The 26,024-nt window shown below is 36.8% G+C and overlaps 1 protein-coding gene across 1 annotated transcript in view; it reads left to right on the top strand.

The window, feature by feature from the left end:
• Nucleotides 1-26,024, top strand: part of LOC306850160 (ALK tyrosine kinase receptor) — a gene marked incomplete at both ends in the record, with an annotated part of 456,170 nt that overhangs the window by 363,896 nt on the left and 66,250 nt on the right. Inside the window, one exon of the mRNA XM_079385625.1 lies at nt 14,635-14,762. Coding sequence (XP_079241751.1) covers nt 14,635-14,762 — 128 coding nt within the window. The remainder of the gene's footprint in view (nt 1-14,634; nt 14,763-26,024) is intronic.

Below are 26,024 nucleotides of genomic sequence, written 5' to 3'. Positions count from 1 at the left end.
AATAAACTTTGATCTTCTGACATGTCAACATCCAAAGCATCTCCCAATATGGCCTGCTCACTAGCCTCAGAAGCATCACCTTCATGCATCCCTTCATTTGTGGCCACACTCTCATTTCTATTATTTCCAGGTCCATCTTTACCAACACAAGATACTTTATCACTCGTTTGTACTTGATCTATATTGCTAAGCGCTTCACCTGCATCACAATTCTGATCTATACTCTTCTCAGGGCACACACGTATCACGTGGCCCTCCTGTCCACAACCGAAAGATTTCATGGACTCTGAGGTAGCAAAAATAACATAATCAAAATCCTCAATCCTAAACTTCATGGCTAAATTTAGCTCTTCATTTTGATTGTTTAGAATCTTATGCACCTGCCTCCTAAATGATACAACATGCTTCAACTGAGGCAATTTACAACCGAGTGAAATTTTCCTAATTTTTGACACAAGCTTTCCATGTCTGGACAATTCTCTCTCGATCACCTCATCCTTAATAAACGGCGGGACATTTGACAACACTACTCTTTTTGCAGGTTGTACTAAAGGCATAACTGGAGTAAAAGAATCATTCACAGTAATCCCGGTCTCTACGACTCTGTTTACTTTATCAATATTGCTCAAAAGCATCACAATGACGCTATTCATTCTAGATGCAGAAAGAAAGCAATCGTGACCAACAACAGCAGCAACAGCGAGGACAAAGTCCTCAACTGAACAACGCTCCGCAGGCATGATTTTAACGCCATGCCGGCGCGTTAAACTTTCCAAACTTGCACGCTGAGATGCCGCCATAGTGATCAGTACACACTGACCGATGACGCTCCTCACACTTACCCACAACCTTTTCCCTATTTACTTAACAAAAAAGCCACAAAAGATAGAAAAAAGATAGAAAACTCACTCGCACTGTGGAAAACACTTCAACTCACGCACACCAACTCCGCCCACTGACTCCCAGCATGTACTCAGAGAGAGAGAGAGAGAGAGAGAGAGAGAGAGAAAGAGCATGGTTCATTGGATGCATTATTAGCAAATAATATATTGTATGTGAGGATAGGTAGAACAGAAGAGAAAAAAAGAGCAGAAATGTTAAAGTGCAGTTTGAAACGGTTGTTTGTTTTCGTTCATTGACTTTCTTCTTTTTTTCTCACATATTTCCATGCGAACACAGTGTAACCTCTCTTTGTAGGCCTGTGTTCCCAAACACAATCTATCAGCTGAACATGAGGTCACATGTCATGAAGCTGAAATGGAATTTTTTTGGACGATAAATGAAAAACAGACCAGCATAATGAAAGTGTGATTGAAGGCACTGCATTAACACAACAAATCACCTTGAATTCTATGTACCATTGACACAGTTTCACAAAACCACCCAGGCCTTCATCTATACTGTAGCTGCAGTTTTCTCTTTTTCCCTCCTCTTCCCTTTTTTTTTTTTAAGTCTGAGGATACAGGATAATTTAATTTTGACCGTAATTCAGTCTAAAATCCAAGCGGCTTGTCATGTGATGTGACTTTTTTTCTTCATACTCTTTCATCTCTGCAGTTTCATGACTTGAGGCCACGGCGACAGCATATTCATTACAGGAATTATACATGGGTTTTAACATCAGCCAGTTTTACATCATGTGTCTTGTAAGGTAAATTAACAAAATTTTTAAACATGTATTTGCAGTTTAATTTAATATGGTGTACACATGACAAATCATGAGTATGTTATTGCATTTCATGAGAGAGAAATGTAAAGAGCAGAAGTATTCTGTTGAAGCACTTTGATCTGTCTTTCAGAATCATCAGAGTCATCAAACTAACCAAGTAATTGGTTTACTCATACTTGTCTCTGCACATTAAGTAGCAAGTATTTTATCACTCAAATTATCTTTAAATCAATTACATGGGCACAACAACAGCATGAAACGTTTGAGTGGAAGATATACAGAGAGATCAAGAAAGCATTGCGACAAAGGAAAGTAGAGTGTTTGAGGTTAAACCCACAAAAAAGTGAAGCTAACAGTGACAGCTCCATTGAAGATCAGTGAATGAGAGGGGACAGGGGAGGAATGAGAAGAGTGAGCGACTTCAGAGATCAATTCAAAAGCAGCTCACACCCTGTGAGACTCGAGAGAGAAGTAAAGAAATGTGTCTTCTTAGATATGACACAGCTTAACAACCTAAAACACATCGTAACAATGCTTCATATTATGTAGAATGTAGTTTATTTTATTATATAAGCAAGCACAGAATAGAATGATAACATAAACACTTCAACAAATCGAATAGAAAATTTAATTAGTTAATACATACACAAAAAAACGATTAATATTAAATGTATTGTATCTTAATAGTTTATCTAAATAAGTGTGTGTGTGTTTTACATGATTATTATTATCATTTCTGATTAATATTATAACAAAGAAGTTACAGTAGTTTATGATCACCACTTTGTTTATACATTTTAGTTTAGTTATTTATTTACAGTTACTATGTATTTATTTATTTATTTAGTTGTTTGTTTGTTTATTTGTTTACTTAATCACCACTTTGTCTATACATTTTATTTTATTTTATTTTATTTTATTTTATTTTATTTTATTTACAAATACTATTTATTTATTTATTTACTTACTTATGGATGAACAAACGAATGCATGTATGCATGCATGCATGAATGGATGGTATAATCTATAAACCCAACACTAAACGACATCTCAGCCTTTCACAGGATATTTCAAATGTCCATCAAACAATCTCTTCTTCTGAATGGGTCTTGATCTGAATAAATGGGCCTGACTTTCAATTGGTTAGTCAAAGGTCTGTTTATGCAAGACTAGTGCAGCACTCACTAAGCCACTTTTCGTTTGTCTTTTTTTTCTGTACAGATAGTCTTACATCTCTTCAGTAAAAAAAGAGTTTCAAATGTCAAATGATGTGAGATATTGCAGATACTACAGGAGTGGGTATGAACATGTCTGTACAGCGACACAGAAGTCTGCTTGAGTGCATAAACAGCCTGAGCTTCTTTCTGCCGCTATCTTGTGTGCCGAGCTCTAAGTGTGTCAGACACATTGCAAAACCAATTACAGGTATAATGTGATTAGCTCTGCCAGAGTAATGTAGTCCAGTGGATTTAAACTCACAGGCACCCTCGCAAACACTCTCAGAGCCTAGGACTGCCACATTACGTTTGGCAGCCAGCTACCAAAAGCCTGATTTGTTCTGCCTCTCATTCCTTCACAACTGGCATCCTTCCCTAGCTTCACCCTTCACTCCACCCGTCCGGATGGATGGAGCGGGACAGCGTGAGGCGGGAGCTCATCCATGTCCAGTGACAGTTTAATGATGTCAGCTTGGTTTCATTCCACTTCCTATCACACACCCACTGTGTCTGGCTCTTTTTAACCTTACAATATTTACACACATGGCCGACCGCTTCACCCTGCCCTGATACCCCCGAGCTGCCTGGCTCCGCTCTGTGGGTTATATGAGGACATTCATGTGTTGTGTATGTGTAGGTCTGGGTTCAACATGAGTCTTGAGTCTGGCTCCGGCCACTGAGGTGTTGGGTGGATAACACTGTGGTCAAGACCTGGATCAGTGGAGGCTTTCACATCTCATCTCACGCTGACAGATCGCTGCAGCTTTTTCTGCTCTGGTGATACATTGTTTTTCCACGTGCTGGAGATAAATGGCATATGAGATGTACAAACCCGATTTCAAAAAAGTTGGGACACTGTACAAATTGTGAATAAAAACAGAATGCAATGATGTGGAAGTTTCAAATTTCAATATTTTATTCAGAATACAACATAGATGACATATCAAATGTTTAAACTGAGAAAATGTATCATTTTAACGGAAAAATAAGTTTACTTTAAATTTCATGGCATCAACACATCTCAAAAAAGTTGGGACAAGGCCATGTTTACCACTGTGTGGCATCCCCTCTTCTTTTTATAACAGTCTGCAAACGTCTGGGGACTGAGGAGACAAGTTGCTCAAGTTTAGGAATAGGAATGTTGTCCCATTCTTGTCTAATACAGGCTTCTAGTTGCTCAACTGTCTTAGGTCTTCTTTGTCGCATCTTCCTCTTTATGATGCGCCAAATGTTTTCTATGGGTGAAAGATCTGGACTGCAGGCTGGCTATTTCAGTACCCGGATCCTCCTTCTACACAGCCATGATGTTGTAATTGATGCAGTATGTGGTCTGGCATTGTCATGTTGGAAAATGCAAGGTCTTCCCTGAAAGAGACAACGTCTGGATGGGAGCATATGTTGTTCTAGAACTTGGATATACCTTTCAGCATTGATGGTGCCTTTCCAGATGTGTAAGCTGCCCATGCCACACGCACTCATGCAACCCCATACCATCAGAGATGCAGGCTTCTGAACTGAGCGCTGATAACAACTTGGGTTGTCCTTGTCCTCTTTAGTCCGGATGACATGGTGTCCCAATTTTCCAAAAAGAACTTCAAATTTTGATTCGTCTGACTACAGAACAGTTTTCCACTTTGCCACAGTCCATTTTAAATAAGCCTTGTCCCAGAGAAAACGCCTGCGCTTCTGGATCATGTTTAGATATGGCTTCTTTTTTGACCTATAGAGTTTTAGCCGGCAACGGCGAATGGCACGGTGGATTGTGTTCAGTGACAATGTTTTCTGGAAGTATTCCTGAGCCCATGTTGTGATTTCCATTACAGTAGCATTCCTGTATGTGATGCAGTGCCGTCTAAGGGCCCGAAGATCACGGGCATCCAGTATGGTTTTCCGGCCTTGACCCTTACACACAGAGATTGTTCCAGATTCTCTGAATCTTTGGATGATATCATGCACTGTAGATGATTATAACTTCAAACTCTTTGCAATTTTTCTCTGAGAAACTAATTTCTGATATTGCTCCACTATTTTTCGCTGCAGCATTGGGGGAAGTGTGATCCTCTTGCCATCTTTACTTCTGAGAGACACTGCCACTCTGAGAGGCTCTTTTTATACCCAATCATGTTGCCAATTGACCTAATAAGTTGCAAATTGGTCCTCCAGCTGATCCTTATATGTACATTTAACTTTTCCGGCCTCTTATTGCTACCTGTCCCAACTTTTTTGGAATGTGTAGCTCTCATGAAATCCAAAATGAGCCAATATTTGGCATGACATTTCAAAATGTCTCACTTTCAACATTTGATATGTTATCTATATTCTATTGTGAATAAAATATAAGTTTATGAGATTTGTAAATTATTGCATTCCTTTTTTATTCGTAATTTGTACAGTGTCCCAACTTTTTTGGAATCGGGTTTGTACTTAACTTATACAATGTGATGCATTCCCAACTGAAACTTCATATTCGGCTGGAAATAATGAGGGACTGGACTTGATTTTATCCATTTTCCGGGGCTGTGAACATGTTAGGCTAATTCAGGTTTATTGTTCATACTTTCTACTAGACCAAGAGATGCAAACATGGACGAATGGATGGATGGATACTTTTTCAGGTTTTCTACTTCAAAATTTCATGTTTAGCAATGTATTACTTACTGTTTCTTTGTAATTGTGAAATTTACTAGGAATTTCTGAGTCCAGGACACGACAGCATCCTAACGAAAGTTAGAATCCATCATGGCGGCACTCATTAGTTGCTCAGGAAAAAAGATGTATACAGAGGCAATCTATGCTGTTCTAAAGAATTTGAATTTCCCCTCAGAGATACATTCATAAAAACTTCCACCCCCAACTGTATCGCAATTAAATTAACATCTCAACCGATTTGAATCATCAAATATTTCTATAGATTTTCAACGGCTTGGGAAGCATTGCAGCATCCCTAGAAGAGATAGATAGATAGATAGATAGATAGATAGATAGATAGATAGATAGATAGATAGATAGATAGATAGATAGATAGATAGATAGATAGATAGATAGATAGATAGATAGATAGATAGATAGATAGATAGATAGATAGATAGGCATCCTTTTGTTTTGTTGCCTTTACTATTCAGTGAATTTGGCAAATCAATCCTTTTTTTTTTTTTTTTTTTTAATGAAAACAGACTTTTTGGAAGATCGTGTCAAATTATAAATGAAGTCTGTTCCAACTCTTCCTCCTTCAGTACTATTAAATTACCAGGCAAACATCATTCTTCAAAGGAAATGCCAACTGGTGGTAAACATGTTATTTTATTAGTGCTTTTTTATTTCCTTGTTTTTTGGTTTTTTATTCTCTCTCACTTTGCTCTGTTTTGTTTTCTTTGTTCTTCTTTTTCATCAGTCACTATAAATGTGCAGTGGTAATGCTGAATGCCAGCAAGGTCTTTTCGTGTCTTGTGGTAATTTGCCTTAGATCAGGAGACATGAGCCAGAGATGGAAGTACACGGTTGTTAATTTTATCCCGCAGGGAATTATAACCAGTGCATTATGTATTCGCAAACATTTTCCCAAGGTACATTATTCTGCTAAATAGTGTCTGGACTTAAACAAATATAAGAGAATATAAGTGTTCCTTTTCCTGTTGAATTGATAGCGAGTGATTTCACAAACTAATTAGCCCAGCTGATCCCTGCCACAATGTTACGGTTGCTCACCCTTATGAATACACAGATTTTATTTTATTTTTTTACTCCAGTTGATGTCATATTAAGAAAACCAAGGGAAACGGCACGTCTGTGGTCTGGAGAATTGTTAATAGATTGGTGGCCTGAGACATTTTCACAGTTGGGCTCTTGAGCTTCTTACAGCAGCACAGACATTGGAATCTTAATGTGACACACATTTGATCCACACGACTGCATACTATCTCAAGTAACCCAGCATAACTGCCCTACATTTGCCAAGACCGGGGAAAAAATAAAGTTCTTCCTCTTGATGGTATTCAAATATGTTCCATTCCATTTGAGGAAGTAGCATTTATTTGGCCCACCTTGTCAAAGTGTTGGATCTAATCAACAGTTTGTGCAGTCCATCTCTGCCAGCTTGTTATGCACCATGCGATTTGACAGTCAAAATCAATGCCACTTAAATGGGTGGTGAGATTTTCTGAACACCAGAGCTGCTGGTTTGCCTCCTCCTATATTGATCTCATCTATCTGCCATGATTCTGTGGATCCGTTGCCTTGGGTTTCATGCCGCTCATCCTCAACATTAGCATGCAAATGGTGTTTTGTTCTTCTGTATAATGCTTTGGCTGTGCAGTCGGCCAGCAGTTTGATGTGTCATGATAGGATGGAGTGTTTTCTTTATTTGAAAATGTTTTTCATTAGCATTTATTAATAATTCAAGTTCAAGTTCAAGTTGAGCTTTATTGTCATTCCGCTACATGTTGGGACATACAATGGAACGAAATGTCGTGCCTCGCAGCACCACGGTGCTACATAAATACAGACATACAACAATGAAGTAAAAAAACACTATAAACCTATACCCAACTAACAGATTTAACTATAAGTATACTATATTATATATATATATATATATATATATATATATATATATATATATATATATATATATATATAATAATTTACCCTATACAAACTAAAAAAATAGAAGATAAAAAATACAAACTACGAATGCTTCCCAAATACTGTACATGTGCAATAAGAGACATTTTGAGTCAAGCAGCTGGTTGGGGAACAGAGCAGGATGATTTGTAGTGCCTGAGCATGTAAACATACACATATTGCTGAGTCTTTTGTGGGATTGTGTTTCAGCAGGTAGGGGTTTGCATGGGGTTTCAGAGGGGGGCGGGGTGATTTGAGTTCAGGGCTCTCACAGCCTGGGGGTAAAAACTGTTGAGCAGTCTGGCGGAGCGGGCTCTGATGCTCTGGTACCGTCTGCCTGATGGTAGGAGCTGGAAGAGACTGTGGGAGGGATGGGTGGAGTCCTTCACGATGCTGTTGGTTTTGCTGGAGCATCGTGTAAGGAAAATGTCCAGGATGGAGGGGAGAGGGGCACCGATGATCTTTGCAGCTGTGTTCACTGTCCACTGGAGGGTCTTGCGGTCAGCAGCACTGCAGTTCCCGTACCAGACAGTGATGCAGCTGGTCAGCACACTCTCAATGGTGCCTCTGTAGAATGTGGTGAGGATGGGTGGAGGGAGACTTGCTCTTTTCAGCCGGCGGAGAAAGTGTAGGCACTATTGTGCCTTTTTGGAGAGTGACATGGTGTTGGTGGTCCAGGTGAGATCCTCTGTGATGTGCACCCCCAGGAATTTAGTGCTGCTGACTCTCTCCACAGTCGAGCTGTCGATGGTCAGTGGGGGGCGGTCAACGGAGTTTCTTCTGAAGTCCATCACAACCTCCTTTGTCTTGTCCACATTGAGGGACAGATTGTTAGTGCCACACCATTCAGCCAGCTGTGCCACTTCCTCTCTGTAGTGCGTTTCATCGTTGTTGCTGATGAGACCTACCACTGTTGTGTCATCAGCAAACTTGATGATGTGGTTGGAGCTGAACTTGGCAGTGCAGTCGTGGGTCAGCAGTGTGAAGAGCAGCGGGCTGACCACACAGCCTTGTGGGGCCCCTGTGCTCAGTGTTGTAGTGCTCGAGGTGTTGTGGCCGACATGGACTAACTGAGGTCTTCTGGTTAGAAAGTCCAGGATCCAATTACACAGGGAATTGTTAAGGCCCAGCAGGTTTAGTTTATTTATGAGCTGTTGTGGGATTATTGTGTTGAATGCTGAAGTCAATGAACAGCATTCTAACATAGGATAATTGTTCATTGTAGTAGTAGTAGTAATAATAATAATAATAATAATAATAATAATAATAATAACAATAATAATAAAAAAAAGTAAACATACATGCATACACACACGCATATAACTGCACATTGTCAATCATGTTTGCTTGGGTAATCAAAATGTCCAATTCATTCATTCATACATACACACTGTACATACAGGCGTATCAAAAAAAATAAAATAAATAGAATATCTTGAAAAAGTTATTTTTTGTAACTTAGGTAACACTTTATTTCGATAGTCGACTTTAGACATTCTACTAACAGTAAGTAACTTTGCAACTATATGTCAACTAGCAGTCATTAGAGTATTAGTAGACTGCCTGCTTAATATCTTCTAACACTTTATTTTGATGGGTCCACAACATACAACATACTGACTATTAGAAACTTTGCAAGTATATGTCAACTTATTCTACTAACCCTAAACCTACCCTACTGAGAGTTAATAGACATGTAGTTGCAAATTAATGACAATTAGTTGACATGTAGTTACAAAGTTACTTATAGTTAGTAGAATGTCTAAAGTGGACTATCAAAATAAAGTGTAACCGTAACTTATTTCAAAAAGTGAAATGTTCATATATTCTGGATTCATTACATGCAAAGTAAAACATTTCAAAAGTTAATTTTGATGATCAGAGCTAATGAAATTTAAAAAATCCAGTTCCTCAAAATATTAGAATATTCCCTAAGATCAATCAAAAAAGGATTTGCAAAACAGAAAAGTTCAAGTTCTTTAAAGTATGTTCATTTATGCACTCAATACTTGTCACAAACTCCAGCATCAGTGAGGTGTGGCATGGAAGCGATCAGCCCGTGGCACTGCTGAGGCACTATTGAGCCTTCAGCTCGTCTGGATTGTTGGATCGACTGTTTCTCATCTTTCTCTTGAAAATATCCCATAGATTCCATATGGAGTTCAGGTCAGGCATGTTGGCTGGCTAGACAAGCACAGTAATATCATGGTCAGCAAACCACTTTACGCTGGACTTCAAGCTGCTTGGATTCTGTGTCTCTCTAGTTTTCCTCTAGACCTTGATTTCCAAATGAAATGCAAAATTTACTTTTGAAAGGACAAAAGTACAGTCCAGTTCTTTTTCTCCTTAGCCCAGGTAAGATGCTTCTTGTAGCCCTTTTCCTGAAGACGTCTGAGTGTGGTGGCTCTTGATGCACTGACTCCAGCTTCAGTCCACTACTTGTGAAGCTCTCCCAAGTGTTTGATTTGGCTTTGCTTGACAGTATTCTCAAGCTTGTGGTCATCCCTGTTGCATGTGTACCTTTTCCTTCCCAATTTATTCCGTCCAGTCAACTTTGCATTTAACATGCTTTGATACAGCACTCTGTGAACAGCCACCCCTTTCAGTAATGACCCTTCTGTGACTTACCCTCTTTGTGGAGGGCATCAATGATTGTCTCCTGGACCATTGCCAAGTCAGCAGTCATCCCCATTATTGTGGTTTCAAAGAACAAGAGATACCCATAATGTATACTGTAGGAATGGTCATTTAATGAAACTCAAATGTAAATATTCTAATATTTTGAGATACTGGATTTTTGACTTTCATGAGCTGTAAACTCTAATCATCAAAAAAAAAAAAAACTTTTTGAAATGTTTTACTTTACATGTAATGATTCTAGAATGTATGAAAGTTTCACTTTTTGAAATAAGTAAAAAAAAAAATGAACTGGTTCACAATATTTTTTTTTTTTTTTTTTTTTTTTTGACATTTGGTAAATAAAATGCCCATTTCAAACTGTGTTTAAAACTCCATAATGCACCGATGGCTTCTTTTCTTTTCTTTTCTATACAGCATATGCATTTTAATTATGCTAAATTAATAGAAAATTGAGTGTTTAATCTTATTTTTATATATTACTGACACTCTATCCTCCAATTTGATACTGTTAAGTGCTTTGACACAATCTGTATTGTTAAAAGCGCTATATAAATAAAGGTGACTTGACTGGACTTGACTAAATTTATAGCATTTTGATGTATATTTTGACAGCTTTTTTATTATATGTAAAGATGATCCAGTATTTTTTTTATTTATTTTTTTATAAATACCTCATAAGTGTTTGTTCTCCTAATTTCACATAATTTAATGTTCTGTCTCTTGAAAAGATTGTTTTCATAGAAAAAAAATTATGCACATTTCCATTCCACTTCAACCCACCATTTCGCTCTACTGCAGAATAGCTGCATCTTTAAACATGTTAATATATCACGTAGCCAATAGCAACAGCTGCACCAACACAAACAAACACCCACAGCAAACAAAACATATTTTATAGATGGCCTTTGTGACCTCAAAAGTCGCTGAGGTTTAATCGTAACAAAGCATTGGGCCAAAACAGAAAAATCTAATTAAAGATCGTTAATGAGGAACACATGATAAATTGACCTGCAAGAGTTGCTCGCCGCCCATATATTAAACTTGATCTTGTAATGGGCGCGTGTCCACATGAAAAGACGCTCAAAGGTCAGAGCATTCCAGAGCTTGTCGGTTGGTATGATGTTGCTTTATGAGTTATAATGCTAATAATAATGAAAAATGTTATCAGTGGCGCCACTTATTAGTCATGTTAATAACTCTTGCATGAGTGATTTTTATTTGGAGTTAGGGGATGTCCCACGGGACATTTGATTAATTAGATCAAAATGTTAAATTGAGGTGCTACTGCGATACCCAGATGCTTATCACAGCATTGGAGGAGAAGCGATCAAGAAGGTGTTTTACTGCTTTATCTCACCCTGTTTTCCATAATAATAATCTTCAGAATTCATTAGCACAGGAAATGAATGCAATAATTGGGGTGCTTGCTAATTTTGCAGGAGGTGATAACCAATACACTTCCTGAGTAGCATATGAGGGCCAGCATTATGTGAATGCAGTGTATAATTGTGTCAGGACCCCGACATGAGGCGTAGACGTTTATTAATGATCGCCTGACTTTATCCTGCTTATTACACGGCTACTTACCAAATAAATAAATACACATGAAATATTGATTTTAGATTATTTTATTACACGGGACAATCAGGGACTCCCGATTAGCCTGTCACTGGTTATTTTGCAGTAGTGACCCACTGAGGTACTGACTGCACATGTATCAGGTGTTTTACATCTCAAATAAATTAATAAAAATGGGCATTAAATTCTGATTCATGCAAATATAAAGGTAGTGGTATATTTTAGGTTTAACAACCCATTTACTGAATGAATGAATGAATGATAGTAAGCTTATGCAAAATGTATTCATTAGCTTTTATATTGTCATTGCACTGAAACCAAAGTTCTTAAAATATTATCTGAGAAGATATATATTATATTGTGTTGACAGTGTAACCATTTTCAGGTTAATCCTTTTTTTTTCTTTCTTTTTTGTTTTTTCAGTGATATATATTGTTCCAATACCATTTTACAGCTGCAATATTTGAACCAAAAAAAAAAAAAAAAAAAACTATGCATGATTTGTTTATGATGTTTGAAAATGGCAAAAATAAATGCCTCTTTTTCCTTCCTTTCACTTCAGCTATATCAGCTTATAAGTCTGCCATCAACAGATCTTTCCATTTGCTTTCACAGTTTGTTAGCAAGAGGGGTTGCTTTATAATTGATTTTATTGCATTTTGGTCTTATAAATCCCTTGTACATGTGGGTAAATAAAAACACCTTTTAAAAATAAAACAGTTAATTCATTCAATACTGAATAAACTTTTTGTTGAGACACTAAGGGCATGCAGTTTCCGTGTTTGGCAGCATTTTCTAATTATCTCTTTTTGGATGTGTTCCCATAATTATACTACGCTTAATTTTGTTGTTGGGAAATATTGATACCACAGTGCACCCCTTGCTGCATACTGTTTGTCTTTGTAAGCATTATTAATTGTCTTACAATTCATTATCACATAGGTTTATACATGTAAAATGTGCTTTGGCAGCTTGAAAACAGAACAAAACAAAAACATTAAGTGAACCGTAACATGCTCTTCTTCTGTTAATGAGTTGTGAAAAATATTAGCTAAAAAGCATGCACAATGCATTTTTAAAGTAAAATTGTGGTAGTAAAGAACACTGTTGAGACATTGTCTTTTGTTGTCTTGTTATAGAATAGATGTGTTATAATGTTTTTGCTGAATATTATTAGTATTTGACTCTGAACTTGTATCTTTGATTCTAACATGCATTTAGTGCGTTTTACTCTACTCTACTTCAGAATTTACTCAGCTAGAAAATGTTATTTTCTATGCAACATTGACTATAATAGTGCACCAGGAGACAGAAACTATAGTATATCAGTGAAGAGCTGCTGTAAAGCAGCAATGAAGGCACCAAAATTATATTCAAAATGCCATGAGCATGTATGCCTTTACTACCACACATCTAATGACAACACTGTCCAATGGAATTAATATGTAGATATGACTGTATGCCTTCTGCCCATGCAGAGAAGGCAATTTAGCCTAAAATAGTGCTGAATTTGAAATTATGCAAATGACATGTGTGCAACTCATTATTCCTTGGAGTTCAAGACTAGTTTATTAGATAAAAAGCACATCTATAACAGAACAGTGTTTGTTACAGTAAGTCAGCTGTGTTTGTGCACGCGTGTGTTTTTCAGTTTTCGTAAGCAAGTTAAGGTTGACTGCTGAAAGCATTGAAATCATTTTCCAAATGCAACCCTAATGATAAGATATTATGCATTTGTGCACATTAATATGCATTATTCTAGATCTACAAAACAACATTAGCAATGATGAAAACCAGGGCTTTTGATGACAAGCTCAATTCTCCTCTCACTTTTTTCACAATTAGACATGGGCGTAGGTTTGATTTTATTGCAGGACAACAACCCTGGGAATAACATCATTTTCCCCGTATATATATATATATATATTCTGAAAAAGTCCAGATACTCGAAAAAAAAAAAGTAAAGATCATGGGTTCACATACTTTTTCTTGCCACTCTATATTCAATTTATAACACTGTTGGTTGATTGTTCTTTTACGCGTTATTTAAAGCACAACTCACACTCAGTAGTTTTTTCTTGATAGATATCTTGTTTCACATTTCAGATGTAAAATGGATTTCAAACAGCAATTCACATTGACTTTAATAATCTGAAATCAGTCATACAAACACTGAATCGCTTCAAACTGAAATGTGGAAGAACAATCTTTACTCAAGTGTATCCGAGTGCTTTATTTCTGTCAGAGAGCTGCCTGTCTTCATTTCCCTATGATTGCTAGATGTCTACGTGTTTAGAGGATCACCACCCACTTAGTCATGGATCTGGACTTCTGTTGTTGAAGTGAATCAGACGATGTAAATCCCGCAGTGAAATGCGAAACAACAACACAACAGGCAGGTTAGAGGTCTGAGAGAAAGACAAGCACAGGAGAGGGAGGAGAGAGAGGGAGGAGACTGAAGTCATTGGTCACTAGCCACTAGCAAATTGAAATCTAAGCAATTTGCTTAATAAAATTAGCTAGGTCATTGACTTCCTTATGAGAGGTAGTTTGGTTAAAAACGCTCAAACCCACAGAGCATCCATCCAGTGGAGACAGCATCCATACACACAAACGCATACACATACATTTCGACCGACAGAGCTTCCACAAGCAGAGTGGATATCTGGAAGTGTAGGGGATGTGCGATACGGCAGCAGAGGATGACCCTAAAGTGGCAGAGGGAGCTGGTTTGGTGTCAGACGGCCAGACGTCTCCCTCTGTCAGATCTCCAGAGACTGCTGAACTGACCCAAACTGGGGACGGTCTCCCAGGGGCCACCCTGACCTCCTACAGCCCACTGCGGGCACTGCATCGGCCCTGGTGCTTGGTTCTGGTGCTCATCCTGCTGGTTCTCTCTCTCCTTTTCAGTTGGGCGGTGGTACACCTCAGCTTGGGGGCTCGGAGCAAACCCTTCAGGATTTCTTCCAGCTACAACCAGCCCGGTGACATGGAAACAGCGACCTATGACCCCCGCTTCACCACCAACTGCACCATACGTGAGTGTTTCACATCTTGGTTTCTCAAAGTAAATGGTTTGCTTAGTTTTTTTTTTTTTTTCCTTTTCTGCAGTTTTTACTTTAGTGCTTTCTGCTGCCATATACACATTTGTTTTTAATGTTTTTTGAAAGAAGTCTCATATATGCTCACCAAAGCTGCATTTATTTGATAAAAAAAAGAAAAAAACGTAATATTGTGAAATATTACTAAAATGCGTTTTAAATACAGTTTATTCATGTAACGACAAAGCTCCATTTTCAGCAGCCATTACTTTAGGCTTCAACGTCGCATGAATAATCCTTAAGAAACCATTCTAATAAGCTAATTTGGTGTTCAAGAAAATGTTCTTTTTACTAGCAATGTTGAAAACAGTATTATATTTCCCAGTATTAAAAACCATCCACAATTTTAACAGATAGTATATAACTAGTCCTTGACCAAGTGACAGGTTATGTTTTTTTTGTTTAGTTTTTTTTTAATCTTCAAGATTAATATCAAAAGAAAAAAACGGTTTATTGGTTTTTGATTTTTAGTGGGCAGAACTCAAAATGAGACTGCAGTCTGTTTAATTTCCATAAAACCTCATAAAGTCATTAACTTTGAATATAAAATACTGCAAATGATTTCATGGCAGAATATTGCAATGCAAACGCGTCTGTGATTTTCGAGTTATTGGCAAAGTACAAAACTAGTTACATTATACATTAATTGTTTTGTAAATAGTGTTGTAATCCTTTCAATCAAAAGTAGAACATTTTTGTATATGCGTTTGATGCCTAGAAGCAATGCATTTGCCTCGCTGCAAATATCTGTATGAGTGTACTGAATGTATTTTTTTCTAACACTGAACCTATGTAAGGAGAGCAACTGCCTCATGCCACTTCCTCTTTTGAACTACAACATTTACTATAGAGCATTCATGCTTTTTAGATCAACGGCAGCAACTTGAATTTTGCCTCTTGCTCCTTTTTTTTTTTTATTTGCTCTTTTTTCTGCTCTGTGCTTCCTGATTCAATAACTGGCAGGGAAATTGCTCATGTCTGACCGCAGGGAACAGAACGCTGCTTGTCATGCAAATTCAGAGGCAGACAGATCTCTAATTGTTTCAGGGTTGTGTAGTTCAGTAGCCCAGTTTTTTGCGTCTGCCCAAACAAATCCCTCCGGGGGTCACTCCGTTAGACAGGCTGTACTCGTCCTGAGGCACGCCATGTTCCTCTGTTCTTGCTGCTAAATGCCCTGTTCTCTCTAGCTCTAATCCACCCCCGCTTGCCATAATAGATATTAGCAGATTGACATGTTTTACAGCGTGGCTTACCTTCCTGAAGCACCTGCCACTAGAGCTCGAATTACCTGCCACCCTTAAATGTGCTCACTTGACGTACTGATTTGCAAAGCTGAGGATTGTGTGTGTGTGTGTGTGTGTGTGTGCGCAAGAGAGATGTGCTTGATAAGGCTTGAAATGTCCCTTTAATGAAATGAAGTAATTGTAATCAAAAGAGTTCTAAACATGACCCTTTTTACTTTGTTTTTGGCATATCAGCTTTATTAAATGATCTGGAACTAACATAAGACAATATAAGGCCAACATATTTTTATATTTTCTAAAGAAAATGTGAGTGGTTGCAAAAAGCACTGTTCTAAGTTGTGGGTGATTTATTAGCAGAAATAATTCAATTTAGTTGCTAAAGTGATCTGGGTAACACTTTATTTTAAAGTCTCTTAACTAGTTGCTTATTAGCATGCATATTACTAGAATATTAGCCATTTATCAGTAGTAATTAAGCACATATTAATGCCTTATTCTACATCCTTAATCCTACCCAATACCTAAACTTAACAACTACCTTACTAACTATTAATAAGCAGCAAATTAGGAGTTTATTGAGGGAAAAGTTGTAGTTAGTGAATAAGTGTTCCCTATTCTAAAGTGTTACCGTGATCTGAGTGGTTGTTAATGTTTGGCATGTCTGTGTACACACTGTATATATTATGATTGGATGATCTACACCATCACATTTTTTTGGACATTTTTTTTTAGAATATAATCAAATTAAAACTATTTTAACTTCAATATAACATTCCAAAACAAAGGTGTTAGCAATAGCAAATATGAGATATTAATATGTAACTAATAATAATAATCCCACATTTTCAAAAGGTAATGTAAGCCTGTTGGATGTTTGGGTCACCTAGAATATAACAGGGCATCTTTCCTGAGTTACAGTATGTGGCTAAATGTTATTGCAGTTGTTTATTCAAAATATGAGCATGTAATGCTTGATTTGCAAATGAAAACAGATACATCCACTCATGGTGCAAGCATTCGGCGACAAACTATTTACGTTCAAAAGCGCCTTATCCCAGCAGAGCTACAATGAGCGCTGCCATCACCTCAGACTCAAGACAATGCAGAGGTGTAGATCATCCAATCATAAAACGTTAACTCACTCCCTGTTTGTTGCTGTCTGAGTCATCTGCTTTTTGCTCCCTCCGGCAAACCTGATTTTGATTACACCACTATCATAAAAATGTGTCTAGCAGGCTGAACAGAGTTCTGCAGAGGTTTGATGAGGTCCATTTATATTCTTTGAGTTATCCTCTCCTTTTTTCTTGCGAAACAGCATAGTGAACGGTCTCTGCAGTGCCTTACTGTGAGTGCAAAGTGAAGGTGTTCAATTTCCCATCATCTCTCACTGTGAGTCAGATGACTTCAGAGAAAGTGTCCCTGCGTCGTTTCATTTTACGATCACTTATATAAGATGCTTCTCTAATTAACTTGTTTGAATGCACTGAGAAGTAAGCCAGTTAATAGCAAATTTAGTTTAAAGGTTAGAACCATTACTGGTCACGCATCTTATTTTATTTATCGTTTTGCTGCAAGGTTATTTATTTATTTGTTAAATATTATGTGTACTGCATAAGACCATTTTTTTGCTATTTTACTTGATGAAACATTAATTTGAAACATTAATTAAAATGTTTCTTGTTTTTTGTGTGTGATTTTTTTTGTTTTTTGCTTTGAGTTCTGCCCTTTTTGCTTTGCTGCGTAAGTCTCTTTCTCTTTTAGCTTAACAGTCTTTTATAGTAAGAAAAAAGGGTAACACTTTAGAATAGGGAACACTTACTCACTATTAACTACGACTTTTCCCTCAATAAACTCCTAATTTGCTGCTTATTAATAGTTAGTAAGGTAGTTGTTGAGTTTAGGTATTGGGTAGGATTAGGGATGTAGAATAAGGCATTAATATGTGCTGAATTACTACTAATAAATGGCTAATATTCTAGTAATATGCATGCTAATATGCAACTAGTTAAGAGGAGATCTTAAAATTGTCACCGAAAAAAGAAATGCTATTTTAACAGTAAAACACTGATTATTAATGATTTATGTTAATATTATGTTATTATAAAAAAGAAAGTGTTTGCAAACAACAAGCAAAACCACCAAGCAAGCCACATTTATATCAGATCGTTTTAACATTTATAATAATAAAAAATCATTTAAAATAGCCAGAACACAATTCAAATCGGTTGTGAATTTTTTGTTTGATACTGATTTTATGCATGTTGATATTATTTTTATCCCATGTGTCCATTTAGTTCCATGCGCCTAAAATGTCTAATATTATGAGTGTTATTACAGTAGTTTATTTCATCTTAGTGAATTGATCATTTAAAAAGTGTCAAAACGTCTCAGATTATCAGTTATTACTGCCTCGCCAACATGTGGTCCCTCTTTTAATCATGCAAGTGAAATTCTAAAAGATGACAACATGAATATTGATTTCCTCATATACTGGGGGCCCATGTGCACAAACAACTCAATTTCCCTCAACGCGTGTTTATTTTGTCATCAGCCATTCAAGAAAACAGGCTGCATCCATTCACTCATTTATTATAGCAACCGGGACCCATAGGGGCTTGGACTAGCAGCCTCATGTTCCCCAGTCTATATCCTTCCCCATTAAGCTGTGCAGCTGTCAGGGTCTAACATGGTGAAGCTTGCTGCTTTACAGCCTGGGATGGACCATGGAGGTGTGCCAAGCCTTTCCCCCAACCATCAATCATTCAGGCCCACGAGACTGAGTGAGTGAAATGAGCTGTGCCGTGAGCGGGCGAGAGGCGAGAATGTGAATCCCAGGAAAAGTCCAGTGGGGATGACGCTTAATGCTTCTCTAGTCAGACTATGGTGTGCTGAGGGATGTCTGCTCAAGGGCTCAAAGGAGGAATCTTCAGTCTTTCTCAGGGGACAGCTTGTCAAGATATGTTTAAAGAGAATCATATTGATTTGTTGACTTAAGAAAATCTAGATCTATCAAAACAGTGATGATGTCCTGAAGATGATGACAATCATTAGTGATGATAATCAAGATCAGGTCCCTTCTGAAAAACAAGTGCACTTAATTGTATTGAATGTACTGCAAGTTAAAAAAAAGTGCACTTCGTAGTAGTGTTGAAGAGCTTTACTTTAAAGTTTGTTTTAATAATATTTTGGCATGATTTAAAGAACATACTTCGCTGTGTTCAATAAATATACTAAAGCATGTGTAAAACATTAGATTATAATTGTATATAATATTTAATATTGATATAATCATTAAAATTGCACCTTCATTACAAATATGTAATTACAAATATTTTAAAATGCATTACGTAGTAGAGGATTGTTAGGTGAAACCATTGTTTTGGGCAATTCATACACTGCACATCTCTAGCTGCCTGCTTTTGAGAGTCTAATAATAATAATAATAAATATAAAAAATAAAATAAAAATACAGGTAAAACCAAATTAATACCCGTGGCTCCTGATGATAAAGTGAGGTCTTATGAAGCAAAGCGAATCAAAAATCGAACAAGAACACGAATTGAACATTATTTACAACTTTATCATCTTTAATTCACTGTATGGGCAAATGCACCAACATAAGTTACAATGACTGATGATTCTGATGTAAATGAGGAATTTTGTACACAACCCAACTTGTTTGAACCTGAATACTCTGACCAAGCGCTGAGAGAGATGACCAAGAACACACCTGAGCTGACACTGTTTGTTTACAACAGAGAGTGAGGATGTGTGTGTGTTATTATTTGTCAAAATTGTACTTACCTGTGCTTATCCTGGATGCCACTGCTTCTGCTTCCTTCAACTCTCTCAGTTTTTGGTTCTCAGTTCTCAGTCACTGAAACTTTAATGTTGTGAGCTTTAGATGTTGGTGCTGCTGGTGAAGTTTTGCACACAGTCCTCACTCTCCGCTGTAAACAAACAGCATCATCAATGGGTGAGAATGTGCCATTGCACGTCATTATGCAATGGAGGAAGTTTGCGCTCCAGACAGTCGTGAATGCACCAAAAACCGGCAATCACAAACCTGCAGAATCATGAATTCTGCATGAACCACCAAGGTCAACAGTTTTCCTAAAAATCTTCTTTACTGTTCTACCGAAGAATACAAGCCACCTACATTTTGGATGACCTGAGGATGAGTAAATGGTAACATTTTATTTTAAGGACCTATTCTCACTATTACCTAGTTGTTTATTAGCTTGAACATTCTGGCATATTGGCTGTTTATTAGTACGGATAAAGCACATATTATCTGCACAACCATATTTTAGATCTTTAATCTATCCCAAGACATAAACTTAACTATCTTATTATCTGCACAACCATATTTTAGATCTTTAATCTATCCCAAGACATAAACTTAACTATCTTATTAAACATTTAGAAGCAGCAAATTAGGAGTTTACTAAGGGAAAACTCTGAATTAATAGTGAATGTGTTCCCTATTCTAAAGTGTTCCCAAGTAAATTAACAGCAAAAACATCACTTTAAGTGTCTGAAAACATTAGTCAGTTCACACTTAAATATACCATTTAGAAATTATTCCCTTTCTTCTTGCATGTCTCAATGTAGTGGTCTATAAACCAAATTAGATTTAGATTTGAAGGGGTCATAAATAACTCAATCTTGTCAGAGGCAAAAATCTGGCAATGTGAGAGTAGCAATAAAGTTAGGCTAATTCTGTAGCTAATTCTAGCCAAGAACACAGGAAAAGTAAGTAACTACCCAGTTTAGGGCAGGGGTAGGCAAGTTCAGCCCTAGAGAGGCAATGTCCAACCCCGAAAAGTAAGTAAATAAGAGCTGCAGTTTTTTTGTGATTGATTGATTGATCGATTAGAATATAATCTATTGCGGTGACTACTGTGTCTTCCGTCATTCGACAACTTTTTGCTGCATTCACAAACATTAACAATTAGGCCCTGCATCCAAAATGAACAATTGTCAAGTAACAAATACGAGTAAAATACAAATAAAGTAAAATACTGTTTCATGGGTGATAAATATTATGGCTGGTAAATGGTCTCAAAATGGTCTCAGTTGTCATCTACTATTGGCAGGTCTGACAGTTGTTGGAAAAAAAAAAAAAAATATGCTAACACTTTAGAATAGGGAACACTTACTCACTATTAACTACGACTTTTCCCTCAATAAATTCCTATTTTGCTGCTTATTAATAGTTAGTAAGGTAGTTGTTAAGTTTAGGTATTGGGTAGGATTAGGGATGTAGAATAAGGTCATGTAGAATAAGGCATTAATATTTGCTTAAAGTTTCTGATTCTTAATTACTACTAATAAATGGCTAATATTCTAGCAATATGCATGCTAATAAGCAACTAGTTAAGAGATCCTAAAGTAAAAAAAAAAAAATATATATATATATATATAAAGCAGCTTCAGATGCTGCTTCAAGGGTGTTTGGCACAAAAAAATAAATAATGATTTTAAACTTTTGAATGATTTTATACAAAGTGATTCACAGCCATAACTCAACATACACAATTTCATACACTTTGGCTGCAGAACGTTACCAACTTCACATTGTTCTTGCTGTCTATTGTGCAAACGTAGTTTTATTTTCAGGCAGACTGCTGTTTTGCCTCAAAGACCAATGCAATGCGAGATCAATTGTTGTACACAAATCAAATTTTAAAAGCCAGGAAAGTATTTGTGATATTTTCCTTTCATTTACCAGCCATTAAAATGTCACAGTAATAAATGTTTAGCCCACTGGCTTGGCCTAACTGTTTGTATAAATCAGCAGTAGCAGATGATCTTGGACTGAGCTTTGCTTTAGGTACGGAGCATAAATAGTAAAGAAAAGCTTGGGAAAAAAAATGATGTGCAAATTTATAAACAAATTACATGCCATTGGGGACTGCGGATTGTTGCTAAATTGGTAATTGAAGTCATGACACTTAGGGTCGTTCGCACTGACATCAATTTGAAACAAAGTGATTAGAAATCATTCATTTTCAATGAGAGTTGGCAATTTGAGGGAGGCCCATCAGTGAGTTGGTAATGAGGAGTTGCGTATGCTCGTGTCGCTTACAGTTAAGATCGTTCTCTGATTTTATTGTTGTTTGCCATGTGGCAATATTTTAAAGATATTATTATTTTGGGTATTTTGCAAGGCCTGTTATTGGAGTAGTGTCACCTGGGTGGGAGTTTTAACTCATGTTCACTGAGAATAATAATAAAAAATAAATTAATAAAATAAAACTTTACCAGATGGAGAGACATATAGACCGATAGAAGACTTATAGATTTATAAATAAGGAAAAAAAAAAAAAAAAAAAAACACAACTTAAAATTTTAAGGCAACCAGCTTCAGCAGATTTTTGAGTTCTAAACTTGTTGTTTTAAGTTTATACAACAACAAGTTGAGAATCTCCTACAAAAATAAGTTGAGAGAAGTCAAAAATATAAAAGCTGGTTGCTTTAAAATTTTAAGTTGGCTCAATTTTAATTTTGTTTTTCTTTACAGTGTAGGAAATATGGATACTTGTAAAATCGACAACTGCCAGGGTGTTTGTTATTTGTCATCTGTGATCCCTCTTTGAGTGCGGCCTAAAAGCTGATGGAAGGGGGGTCTTAATTTTATCACTCAGCATACGATAACAATACGATAAGTTAAAAGTCACTGCTCACCACTGTTGGCTAGTAAGATAAAAATGAACCGTAAAAAATACAAATAAACATCACTCTGCTCCTCTGTTGTTGTCCCATCTCCAGCACCACTCATCCTGTCCCACTGTTCCTGCCCTGTAGGCATTTACAATTTTTTTTTTTTTTCTTATTTCAAAGAGTACAAATTGTTTGTAAGAGTCTGCATTTATTAAGCTCTTTTTCCCCAGGTTCTTCATAGAGACATTTAGAAAGTCTACCATTGTCAGAGCAGATTGTTGCTGAGCTCACATGTATTAAAGATTTCCAGAGGACCTGAATTGAATGATTTTTTTGTTTTTTTGTTTTTCAAGATAAAGGTCAGGCTGTGCAGGTGGCACTTACATATATTTCCTTTGATAGAAAGATAGTACATCATAAAATGTTTAAAGTTACCACACTTGGCGTTTTATGGACTGGTTTCATTTCATCTTGTGAAAGAAAATAAAATGTTTGTGTGATACGTACATCGGTTGTCAGACCAAAAGGACCATTTTTTTTCCCTCCAGCTGTAGTTGCTACAGATATAGTACAACATTTTCAACCTCACATAATTTCACTGTATAATTTTCTATCTGATTTTTTTTTTAAGAATATTCTACTCTTTTCAAATGAATATGGTTACCGGTCTCTTTTTCGGTTCATTAGGTCTGAATGATTCAATGTTTCAGCTCACTCAGTTGAAAGATTATCATTGAATAATAACTCACATTTTGGTCTGTTGATCACACAAAACAACTTCATCTGTTCAGAAGAAAAAAAGTCAACCTATAATGGTGTTTCTGCATCCTTTTTAGCTTGAAAGCTTCAGTCTCCTTTAATTGTAGTTACATGAAAAAAATTGACGTACATTCTTCAAAAATTCTCCCTTTGACAAAAAGAAAACCATTTGGAATGAAGGTGAGCAAATAAAGACATTATCATCATTATTGAATGAACTGTTTAGTTTACATTTGAATCTGACTGTTCTTCTAAAATCAGGTCTTATCAATAGGTTCAAGCAAACAATAATGCCACACTGCCAGAGTGTCATAAATCTACTCTCCCAGCCATCTCTGAAGTCTCCAAGCCTGTTTGCTTTAATCTCTGGAGTCTCGTTCTCAATCATCTTTGAAAGGCAGCAGTTTGTACAGTAATGTGACTGTCCAGCTTTGCCAAGCACTAGGGTAGCATCAAGGAATGAGGCCACCAAGGAATCAAAGGGGCTTTATGTCTCCGAGATGTAATGAAGCAGACAGGCTTGCCTCCCCTATTTCTCGGGCATCCTTTGATATAAAGACACTGGCCTTTGTGATACATCCTGCATGGCCTTTCTTGACCTGGTCTGAAACATGGGACTGCCATGTGAGACGTGCTATATCCTGTGAATGTGTAGCCTCAGGGTTTGACATTGTTTGTTACTTGTCAGCCATGCTTCCACCAAAAAAAAAGACCTAGTTGAAACAGATGTTCAGATGGCCAGGCTACAATTCAACAGTAGGCATACCAAGGGAACAAAGAAAAAGACGTCTGCAGAAGGGAGTCATAAAAACATTGAAAAGATAGGGTAACATGATTTAAAAATAAAGTACAATGAAGCAGCCACGGAACATCCAATACCTGCCAGGCCACATATCCGATAAACTTTAGAATTTTGACAATAAAAGCTAAAAAAAAAGTTTTAGCTTCCTAGCTAACCTCTAGAAGTGAAATTCTGAGGTAAAAGTTATTAGAAGACTCACCAGTTGCACAGCCACCAATGTTGTCTGTAGTAGAAATTAGAATTTCTTTTGATTTGCCGTTGTGTGTCTGGAGGGCCGCTAGCCCTAATTAACTATACTTCACCAACTAATCAAGGACTTCAGGATCACTAGAAACTTCCAGACAAGCGTGTTGGTCCGGTTGGAGCTACTCTCAGCAGGACATTGCCTCTTCCTTCCCTTACATCAGTAATTCTCAAACCTCTCCATGAAGTACCCCCAGCACTGCGCATTTGTATGTCTCCCGATATCTGACACACCCACTTCAAGTCTTGCAGTCTCCACTAATGAGCTGATGAGTTGAATCAGGTGTTATAGATGAGGGAGAGGTTTGAGAACCACTTCTTTACATCAGCTGATATCAGACATTCTTTATTCATGCATTTTTAAACCAAGGAAATGTCTTTTTTTTTTGGTAATCCTGAAAACCTTTATTAGCTGGTTCAGGTGTGTCTAATTAGAGTTGAAGCTAATCTCTGCATGATAGCAGCCTACCAGGAGTCTGGCACCCTTGATTTAAAATATGTTACTGACCAATTCACCAAAACTAATTAGTCAATATTTAGTTACATTATCTCAGTTAAGTAGCTCAGTCCCATTGTGAAATTATTTGTGAAATTATTTGAGATCAAAGTAATTACAAAAATGTTACAAAAAAAATGGTGAATATCTTGATTTTAGGCTTTCTTTAGAGAGGTATCGGTCTGCACTGGTGAACAAATCAGTCATTTTTGTCTGATTATTTCAATTAACCAGTTGATCCAGTTCCCAAAGCTAGTCTGAACGATTTGTTCGTGAATCAGACGAATATTGTCTGTGGACTTAAAAACAATATGTCAGAATTGATAACACAAGTATGCATTGCATTATCAGCGTTTTAAAGTGGTCATGAACCGCATCCTTTTTTTTTTTTTTGTACTGTTCTCTGAGGTCCAATTATAATGCTATCAAGATTTTTACATCAAAAAACATCATAATTTTCAAGTAATAGGCTATTTTCTTTCCTGTTTTTGACCCCCTCTTTAGCACGCTCTGTCTGGATAGTTGTGGCAGATTGTTAACTCTGAAGTAAATGCCCACTGCTATGACTGGCTTGTGTATGTTTCACAGTCTACGTTCTTCACAGAAGGACGCTGCTGTGATTTAGGTTAATAACATATAAAAACTCAGTACATATAAAACAATCTATTTAACAGACAAAGCAATACTGACCATGTAATAAAAATTGTTAATAACAATAAAAACGACTGTCGGCACAGCATCGTATTTTAATTTCAATCTTTTTTTAAATCCCGCATCGAATTGTGCCTTGTTTGTAAACGAATCTGCGGTAAAATGAAGTGAACAAAAGATAATTCAATAATTAAGATTCAATAAAAGCTGTTTTTAGACTAACAAGAAAATTTTGAGTTCTGAAAATTACAGGCTGTTTTTATAGTATGATGACTTCTTATATGTCAAAAGATCAGTGGATCAAAGATCAAAAGTCCATCAGACTTTTGGTTTCTCAG

Source organism: Barbus barbus, assembly GCF_936440315.1.
Source record: "Barbus barbus genome assembly, chromosome: 30".
In the NCBI taxonomy this organism is placed as follows: domain Eukaryota; kingdom Metazoa; phylum Chordata; class Actinopteri; order Cypriniformes; family Cyprinidae; genus Barbus; species Barbus barbus.
Note: the sequence above shows the minus strand (reverse complement) of the source record. Positions and strands in the feature narration are given on the sequence as shown.